This window comes from Sabethes cyaneus, chromosome 3 (assembly GCF_943734655.1).
Source record: "Sabethes cyaneus chromosome 3, idSabCyanKW18_F2, whole genome shotgun sequence".
In the NCBI taxonomy this organism is placed as follows: Eukaryota; Metazoa; Arthropoda; class Insecta; order Diptera; family Culicidae; genus Sabethes; species Sabethes cyaneus.
The window spans coordinates 247037261-247047960 of record NC_071355.1 but is presented as its reverse complement, the minus strand read 5'-3'; the positions used below and the strand labels follow the sequence as shown (position 1 = coordinate 247047960).

The 10700-nt window shown below is 39.0% G+C and overlaps 1 protein-coding gene across 1 annotated transcript; it reads left to right on the top strand.

Moving 5' to 3' along the window:
* Nucleotides 1–285: 285 nt before the first annotated feature.
* LOC128741025 (leucine-rich repeat-containing protein 15-like) lies at nucleotides 286–10378 on the top strand. The gene is made up of 3 exons (XM_053836600.1): nucleotides 286–1194; nucleotides 1302–1859; nucleotides 10043–10378. Exons 1-3 carry the CDS (start codon nucleotides 286–288, stop codon nucleotides 10376–10378), a joined length of 1803 nt encoding a protein of 600 aa, XP_053692575.1.
* The last annotated feature ends 322 nt before the right edge of the window (nucleotides 10379–10700 follow it).

Here is a 10700-nt window from a genome sequence, read left to right as displayed (position 1 = left end):
TTTTCTTAACGCTCTGTCAATTTCGAGAACTGTGACACCAGCCAGCTCACGAAGTCAAGTTTTGTTGAATAAATAATTGCTACAACAATATAGTTAAATTATCATTGGTGGTAAAATCCTTTTGAGGAGGAAATGAAATAAGAACAAGCGACGCGGAAGTGCGGAAAAAAGGACCTGACTTCAGTGTGCTGTTGAATTATTAATTTTGAACAGCCGAACTTTTATCATTCTGCTGCGGTGAGGCATTTTCAATCTAACACAGCTTGGAAATTAAACGAGAGAACAATGTTCCATCGAGTGTTAATTCTAGTGCTCTTTGTGGTTATAAAGTTGTCCTTCCGTTGGGAACTTGCGGCCGCCCAGCGGCGTAATGTTGCTGACATCGAGCTGGATGAAGATCATGACGCCATAACTCTTCAGGCTTGCTACATTGAGGATTTACGGAACATCAGAGAATATAATCAAAATCCACTTGCAGTGTACATCAACCATTGTTATCTGCAGGAGCTTCCCAACGCCATATTTATCCGCTTTTCGGATCTTCAAACACTCGAAATATGTGATAGTAGATTAAACAATTTACAGGATTTCGCTTTAAATGGACTGAAAAATCTCGAAGTACTTAATTTTTCCCGAAACAATCTGACAACGGTCAAGTCCTGGAGCGACCACGACTTGGAAAATCTCCAAACTTTGGATCTCAGACGAAACCTACTGAAAGGCATTAATGAACAGTCTTTTAAGCGTTACCCGAATCTCACAAAATTAAACCTGGCAGGAAATTTAATTTCCACTATCCCAGAAGGAACATTTAGAGAAGTTCCACATTTGAAGTATCTCAATCTTGGCCGTAATTTATTGACCGCAATAGAAGAAAGTACCCTAAAAGGCTTAAGCAAACTGTCCCAGGTGTCATTCCACCACAATCAAATTGCTTTCATTGACTTTTTTGCGTTCATCGGAAACAGTCACCTGAAAAGTCTACAACTTCAGGATAACCAGATCAGCATTTTCGAAACCGATCTACTCTCCAATTTGCCACGACTGACTTTCTTGAACATTAGTCACAATCATCTGGAGAATGTGGCTGAACACACTTTCAAAAAAAATGCCGATCTTCGACTGCTGGATATTAGCTACAATCGAATAGAAAAACTGCACGAAGATAGCTTCAAAGGCTTAACCAGTCTAGAGGCAAGTACCACATGTGACACACCGTAAAGCAAAACGCTAATCCCTACCCTAATAAAACAGCGAAATAAATCTCTACCGTCTTATCTTATCATTTCTCATCAACGCAGGTCTTCAATGCCAGCCATAACCATCTGGCGCAATTGAACAAGTACATCTTCAAGGACTTCTCGGCCGTCCGTACGGTTGATCTCTCGGCCAACCGCTTGCTGTACATCGAAAATAAACTCTTCGAGTATACGCCGCGGGTGGAATGGCTGAACCTGTCCCGGAATGCGATCACCGAAATCGAACTGAACATGTTCGAAGAGACGAGCCGCCTGCAGACGCTCGATTTGGCTCACAATCAACTGACGAAGGATGCCTTCGTGTGGCCGATCGTTAATCTGCACGCACTCAACCTGAGCCACAACCAGTTCCAGCGGATGAACGTTTCCCTGCTGAGCAACGTCGAACTGGTCGAGCTGTACGACAACCCGTGGAGTTGTCAGTTTTTGATTCTGGAACTGATGAAGCAGAATAAGAACGTCCGTTATGCTAAGAATTATGTGGTTCATTCGAAGGATAGTATCCTGAACACGCAGGGAATCGAGTGCACCGATGAGCGGGGAAAGGTGCGCGATATTGTGGTTGTGGAGAATGAGGCACGAGTGGATTATGATTCACCGGTGAGTAGGCAGAAAAGTTTCGTGTGTATTGCTAGAATAACATAAAACAAGATTATCGAAACTTATCGACAATTCCAAGAAATTTTTTGCTCGACCGCTCTTATAAAACTTGGACCGCAGCAGGAAACTAGTTTCAATTTTTGTGACCCCAAAACAAAGTCTTGGTGCTAGATTCCGACTAAATTTGGCCTTCTGCTCTTGTGTTTGACACACCTCGCAAGTCGCAACCAACTGTTTGCGTATAAAGCAATTACGGGGCTAGTGCTACGACCCTATTAACTCCAACAGTCTTGCGACCGCTTGTTTTCAATTTTTTTTATCGAGCACTCTATCTACTTACTCATTGTCCAAAATTTACCTAAGATTGACAGCCATAAAAATGTAGCTTCATAATGTATTTGGTGACACTAAAAATTTCGCAACATCCTGAACACAGTTAATCTTGAGTTATAAACGATAGAAGAAATTTTCAACTCACGGGCTTCACAGTGTTGACTTTTTTGACCACGCAATTTTATAACCCCGTTATCGCGAAGATTTAGCTACGCTACTGTTGAATTCACTGCGATAAGCTAGGGAGAGAACGATTTTATGAAATTACTTTTACAGCAGGGACAATTGATTGTTCCTAGTTCCTAGAGTTTGAAAAATGAATTAGTCATGCAGAGATTTTTCAACAGTAATCATATAACGTGGACCGAATGGTCTCAGCACTTTATGATATTTATTTTTTTATTTATTTATTTATTCACTAGGAGAAAAAAACCCCTGGGAGTGAAGCTACTTAGCCTCTTTTCCCAAAGGCACAAAACCTGCTTTTACATATGACAAAGGATTGCACTTCCAGTGAGTTAGAAACACTTTTAAGGAAGTGCATGATTAACTTATATAACAAACTAACAAATCGAATCATGTATAACTAACAAATACGTTATTATAGTCAACAGGGGCTTTCATATGGCCTTGTGTGCATCCAGGTTGAAATTCGACAGATGACCGGATGAACTTGGGTTACCGGGCTAGATGGCGAAGTAATGTACTCGTCGCTGCGGACAAAAAACATTTCACGGTAGGGAAATCTGAAATACTGACGCGTACTTGGCTGGAGATGCAGACTGAGAGCCTTCTGCTGCGACTCCGACTACAGGCCCGGAAAGATATTGATGACGCGATAACAGATAACACTGAGTGACGACTACTGTTGTACAAATCGGCAGTTGAGTACAACCTCGGTTTTTTAAATACATCTTTCAGACAGCAAGTTTGGACGGTTTGCAATGGTTTCAGGCGAGACTTTGTTGCAGTTCACCCGATGGAGACTAGATATTGTAGTCTGGACTGCATAAACGCGTGATACATAAGTATTAATGCTTTGTATGGTAGAAACTTGGAGACCTTCCATAGTATGCCACACATTGAGGTGATGTTCCGTTGTAACGAGTTTACATGATCACCCCTTGTCAGGTTTGAATCTATTACCAAACCGAGATGTTTAAAACTTTCAACTTTTTCTATCGTTGTCGATTGCACAACTAGATCACTATGACTATGTGGCGTCACAGTACGACGAGGCGAGTGCACTATCATATATTTCGTCTTAGATAAGTTCAGTGACAGTAAATTTGCGTTAAAAAAATCTTGGAGCTTAACGAGATCTTCCTCCATTCGACGAATTATGTTATCCGGGCTTGGACCCTTATACGGGCTTGGACCTTAACGAAGTATCGTCAGCAAATAATCGAGGTTTTCCGAGTAGGTTGAGTCTAGGTAGATCATTTACGTAGAGAAGGAATAACAGCGGTCCAAGGTTGCTACCTTGTGGAACGCCAACCGTCGATGGACGCAGAAAGCTATTTACCCCGTTTACGTTAACAAATTGGCTTCTCCCCGAATGGTAGTTGAGGATCAAGTCATTTGGAATCTATTGAATCTATTGCCGTATAAATCTCATCAACTAGCTCACTGGCTGCTGTTAATGTACTGGAACCTGTCCTGAATCCATATTGGTGACTGTACAGGATTTTGTGACAGTTTAGAAAATTCAGCAGTCTAATCGCAAGCAGTTATTCTAATATCTTACTCAAAACTGAGAGTATAGATATTGGTCTGTAGTTGTTGACTTCAGTTTTACATCCACATTTATGAATAGGAGTTACTCGTGCTACTTTCAAACAATTCGGGAAAGTACCCGCGCTTATTGATTGGTTGAAAACATCTCTCAATAGTGTTGAGAAAGTCTGATCCTGATCCTTGACGAATTTTACGGATATTCCAACTGGTCCACAGCTCTTATTTGCACCCAGGTTTTTTATTTCGATTTTATTTTATTTCGATTTTATTTCTTGCCCTGTTGAAGGTCGCAGGAAAATCGAAGCATTGAGAGGTGTGATCGTATCATATTTGTTGATTTTACGGCGACAGTTTATCTTTGAGGCAAGCTGGGGTCCAAAGGTACAAAAGAAATCGTTGTACAGTCACTTTCTTAGAGAATTTTTCTTTAAAGGAACGATATAAAGCTGTCAATTTACTCAATCGGTCCTCGGCAGATTCATCAGTTAGTTCTCGAACTGCATTCAACATGTTCTCAAACAACGGCACATAACGGTGACGAAAACTTCTAACTTGTTGCTTCACTAACTGAAGAGGTTTCCTTGCGTAACCATGCATCCAGATCCTGAAGTGTCCAACTAAAAAAGATTTACATTATCACATCCTTCCTTCGTACTGAATTCTGCTTTACCAACAAAACAACGAAGCTTCTTGTCGGGATTTGTTGTAGGAATGGTACTGACTTGAAGAGCGTAATGCCGAAGCCTCTTATTTAAGGGCAAATTATAACTCGTTTTCGCACTCATCGGCTCTAGGTGCGAGATTAGTATTAAAAAGTAGTCAAAATATGAAAAAAAAATCTGACGCGCAAGTACGACTAATTGGCAATTCGTTTATTCAATAGCAATACCGCACAAAAACGAAGTGTGGAAGGCAGAAATAGTTGCAGAAAATCACTGATTGAATTGATGTAAAAAAAACTGTTTTATTCATTTATTAGATTTACGTGTCTAAAAGGTCTCCCCGTGATTTTTCGATTCGAAAATGTCTTTAAAACTTTTAAACTCTTTAATGACAGATTTAAATTGACCTTGAAATGCTTGATGGTGGAGGTGAATTTTGCATTAACTTAAATTCCGACGATAGAGTAACCACAATATGTGCTCTTTCACTTGGGAAATTGAAATTAACTTCTCCATGATAGCCCTTGTTGGCCACGCTGGCCTTTCCGCACCTCCCATCAACCCATTGGCCACATTGGTCTTTCTGCACCTTTCAACAAGCAGGAACGTTGACAGCAGCCGTCAACCGGTGAGTCAGCATAATTCGACTGACAGAATAATTTGCTGATTAAAATCTAAAGTGGTTAGAGCTAAAACACTACCTGAAGCTATTCTTAAAATTAATTTGTTATTTGCTACTTATTACTAAATTCGCTGAACTAAATTTGTGCCTAAATACTATCCTCTCTAAGTGATTCTAATCGGTAAGCCTTAAATTACTTAAATATAGGACTAAATTAATAGCGGATCTTAAAATAGGTAACCTACCGTGAGTTGCTATAGCTTTCGTGTTAAAGCAGTACCCGTAAAAGACCGTTACGACTGGTGAGAGTGATAAAACTAATTATATATTAAATACATTAAATATAACTATCTACTATATTTCTTAAATGCTACTTAGGACTAAACTTAGGAACTAACAGAAATCGCTAATTTGGTAGCGCACTTAGGAGTGATAAACGATCATCAAAGCGAACTAAACGTAAGTGAAATATCTAACCTATCAGTTGAATCCGCTATCTAAGATCTTTATTATATCCTGCAAATTATTATATAACTAAAATATGTACCCATATCATTCGTAGGAAAATTATATCCTCCCATTATAAATCCACAATCGGTGTGCGTTTTCATTCGTTTCCGGCGGAGGATTATAATTTTGAAAACCGCAGTTGAATCAAATTCAACAGCCCTAATAAATACTAATTTACTTCTAAATGCTTGACGATGGTATCTGGGTTATTCGACAAATGAGGCACGTGTCCCACCTTCTATAACAAATTTAAAGTATAAACAAAATTCAATAGCCCTGTATTGAATAATAAGCGTCAAGAAAATTAGTTGGGTTAAAATAGCTTCTGTCGAATAGATTATTTTTGAAGTACGATTTCGTGTTTAAATTCGGGTCAATTTCATGTCCAATCACAGGTTCAACTTCAATGTCCCATTTTAAAGCCAATCTCTTTCAACTTCAATTTCTAGCTCAATTTCATGTGCAATTCCCAATCTAATTTCAAATCAAATCTCAAGTTCAATTTCAAAGTCCATTTTGGGACTGATTTCATGCCCAATTTAATGTCTCATTCTTAGCCCAATTCTAATTTAATAATTCTAGTTTAATTCTATTATACCTCCGATCTTAAATAATTAATCTAATTTGGTCTATCCAATGTCCCACTTCAAGTCCAATTCCGGGTCTAATTTAGTTTCAATTCCATCTCCAATTTCAGGGCTAATTTCAAGTGCGAGTTAATGTCCGATTTTAAGCCCAAATACAATTCTAATTTAACTGCAATTTGAAATTCGATTGAGGTCTAATTTCAACGACCCATTTTAATTAAGCCAATTTCTAGTCTATTTAATTTTCTATTTCACCATCGATTCAAATCCAATTTCAAATGCATTTTCAAGTCCCATTGAGCGCCAATTTCAAACGTGAAGCTCAATGTCAAAGTCGAATTCAAGTACTACTTAAGTCCAATTCCGACCCTAATGTCATTCCAATTTTGCCTCCGATCTCTAATACAATTTAAGTCTAATTTTAAGTCCGACTTTAAGTCCAATTTCATGTGTAATTTAAACCCTATTTCAACTCCAATTTGAAGTCCAACATCAAGACTATTTTGAAGTTCAATTATGGTCCGGTTTCAAGTCCCGTCAATCCCAAGTCGTATTTAATCCCAATTTCAACTCCAATTTAATGTCTAATTTCAAGTCCAATTTTATATCCGATGTCCAATCCAATTTCAAGTCAGAAAATGTGCCTAATTCCGCGCACCACATATTTTCATTAAGAATTGTGACATTCTCAAATTAATAAGTACATACATGTACACATATATTTCTAGATGTGTTATTTTAGTCAAAATTTATAGGAATTTAAACGTTTTGACTTAAATGTAGAGTGCGCAGAATTAGCGCACTTACGGTATAAAGAACAATGTAACTAAATGAGAATTTAGTTGATAGTGTAACATGATCATGTTTACAATAAAACACGAGACATTTTTTAACACTCAGAATTTCAGAAATTAATGTGAATTGTTTGGTAAGAAAAACTGATTGCATCTTCTGTTATTCTGTTGACCCTGAAAAGGGCCGATTGACTAATAATTTTGAGCCATGCCTGGAACATTTACTCGGAGCTTTAATTTATTACCTTTCATCTGAGCTTTAATATAATTTATCTCTTTTCATCTGACCTTTATCGATCTGCATGAAGTTCGACACGGATGGGGTGATCACAACGAGACTTTCCTCAAAGGTACATAAAAAGCATACCATCTTTTGTTATCATGGCATTACATTGTCTTTACTGGAAATCCACATCATGTGATTATTCCGGTCTACTTGTTGTCACGACCGGCATAAGCTACCAGTTCCAACAATCACGAATGTTACACTACACTACACTAACGCACTCAGCGTAATTTCCCCTTCATATCAAACGGTAAATACGGCCTATCGGGAGCTTGAGATCAGCACGAATTGAACGGGACTTTGCCGTATCAAAACATGTTGAATGGCTTTTCGATGTACTGCAGAAGAAATAATGTCTCAAACTGATGCCGTCCACCGGCTTACTTTTCGTTATATACCAGTGCAGCAATCGAGGAAAAGGTTCGGCTACATAAGTGATGAAACTGTAAAACTTAAAAAATGGGATAGACTAAAATTGGACATGAAATGCTTTGCTAGTGATATCAGTTGCTACGGAACAAGTCAACGCAAATTAGTGAACTAGCACAGAAAACCAGCGAAAAGCAACCAAAGAAAAGAGAAGAAGAAGACAGCATGCCGTCCCGGTTGTGCTAGTCTCTAGTTTTCGGAAGGTCACTGCGGAAGGGAAATTACGCTGAACGGATTCTTGTATCCTGTGTCTGTTTGTCTACCGGAAACATTTGAAACTGGCAGGTTATGTGGCTCGTAACAACAAGAAGGCTAGAATCGTGCTATGTCATTTGCAGCTTGCCATCCGTAACGACAAATAATTGAACAAACTTCCATTGCCATTGCTGTGTTGCAGCTAAAGAAAACCAAGAAGACAGCCCTGAGGATTGACTGAGTTACAGGCGTGAAAAAAGATCACTTCGATGACGTCTTTTTTAATGAAGCGAGAATTTCAAGTCTACACGAAAGAATTCGGTCTTACCATGCCTGTAAACATTCCAAAAGGATGCTAAAACAGAACCTGGTTACCAAAATCCGTGAAAGGAAACTGTACGGTCAAGTTCTGACCAAGTACAACGAAAATATTATGTTGTACGATGAAACATATGTAAAAATGGTCATTTGCCAAATCCCTGGTCAAAAAGTCAATCTCTGGTTCTCAGTTCAACGTGGGATTCTCCGGGTAAGTCCAAATTTGTCACAAGTTGATGATTTGGCACGGCATTTGTATTTGTGGAAAGAAAATAGAGGTATCCATCACTGGAGCAACTACGAATGGACATATTTACGAGAAGATGTGTCTAGCCAGCTGGTATTACAGTCGGGATGTCTTAGAATGATATAAGCAAAATAATAATAATTTAATCGAAAAAAGTATGAATCCTCCAAATTTTCATCCCATCGAAAAATATTGAACAATTGTCAAACGTAAATTGAAGAAGCGTGGCAAAAAATTCAAAATACCATCTGATATGGAAAAGTGGTGGAAAAATATGGCAGATATGGTTGACAATCAATGTCAGAAAATGATGAGAAATATTCAATGAACAGCTGTGAAGTTTATCAGAAAAGATGAGGAATAATTTGTATTTATTTTTTCTTATAATTAAGCTTTAAAAACTACCAAAATATATTTGCACAAATTTTGTACTTTATTTCCTCGTAGAGAATGGCACAAATCAACTGAATTAGTTTAGATTGTTAAAGTCCCATTGTTTGGATTTTATCATTCTGAAGTATGAAGTAACGAATGTTTACACAAGTTCCCCTCGGAAATACTTTTTTTTTTATTGTTTGTGGATATTATCACTACGACCAGCATTTTGATCTATTGTGATTTTATCCAGGTGTTTTGTTCCGCACTTCGTTGTTATTGCAATATCGCTATAGAGTGAGCGAACTGCTTATTATCCGTGCTTTTGGTGTGTTTTTCACCCCTTTTTCCCTCTACGCTTCTTACTACTTTTCAACCAATCTAGGCTCTAGAGCCGGGAAGTGCGGAGACGAGTTATAATTTGTCCTTGGACAAGAGGCTTCATTCGCACCTCAAGCAAGTACCACTCTTACAACTTGCTCTGGCAAGAGGCTTTCATTGTTAGTAAATGCAGAATGCAGAAGGAAGGATGAGGAGGGGCCTGGGAATAAACCCATGCTAAAGTCACTTAACATCGAATGGCCTGATTCTACTAAGATTCGAACCCATGAGCACTCGCTTGTCAAGGCAGACTCGGTAACCTTGCGGCTACAGGGCCCCCCCGGAAATACTTTACGACCGCTCTTGTGTTCGCTATTCGAGTTTTCTTTTATCCTTTTATCTCGTTTTGCCAAATATTGGTGGTCATTGTTGATCGTGCTCCAGGCAGTTAAAAAGTTAAGTAAATGACGATTTTAACAAACTGTTGAAAAGCTCCAAAAAATGAAAAACAAAATCACCGGGGATTAGCAAGACAGATTTAAAACGTTATATTGTATGCAAAGTGTGCATGAATCTTAGGTTTAAGTATTTTTCAATAATTTAAAAACAATAGATAGCATGTTTTTGTTTAAATTCCATGCAAAAAAATTTCGTGATTGATTGCTTACGACAAGTCACAGTTATATTTTTTCTGCAAATAGCTAACAACACACCAGCGGTTTGTTATCATAATCATCCTAAAAACACAAACCCTTTTGTTCCAGGAGTACCACCGCTATAAGCTGTTTCACGAGGGCAGCGGACATGCCGACACGCGGCCCATCCAGGACAACTTCGACACCAAATCCACCATCCTGTGGTTGATGTCCGGCGCGTTCGTGGTATTCGGTGCTTTCAAACTGATTCAGCTGATTCTGCGACGGTCCGAGCACCAGAGCGAAAAGTGGCGCCTCGCACAGCACGTGAGTATACACGAACCCGGTGACGTCATCCTGTCGCCCAAATCGCCAACGACCGCCGCGTCGTCGCCCAGTACGGTTGGGTTTCTCTTTCCGCCCACCCATCCGTCCGGCCAGCGGCAGTTCACCCCGTCGATAAGCTAATCATCAACTTTTACCTCACTAATGGATCCCGAAACCCGCGGTGGTGCCATTTGCGGCCTGCCCCATTGTTATCCTATGTACGCTCTGTGGAAGGGACATCATAACAGCAAACCGCTTGTCCTAAAATTAATGTTGTTTCGTCCGGTAATGTTATTTATTCAATAATTTATATAAAAAAAAGTTTTCTCATTTCGTCGCTGTTTTATTTATGTTTTCAGTCCATGTCCAACGCAATTTTAACAAACAGTTCCTACTAACTAGTGTCCTCGCAGCGTTACTGTTTTGAACTTTTTATTCCTTCAACAATCAGCTACCAACTTGC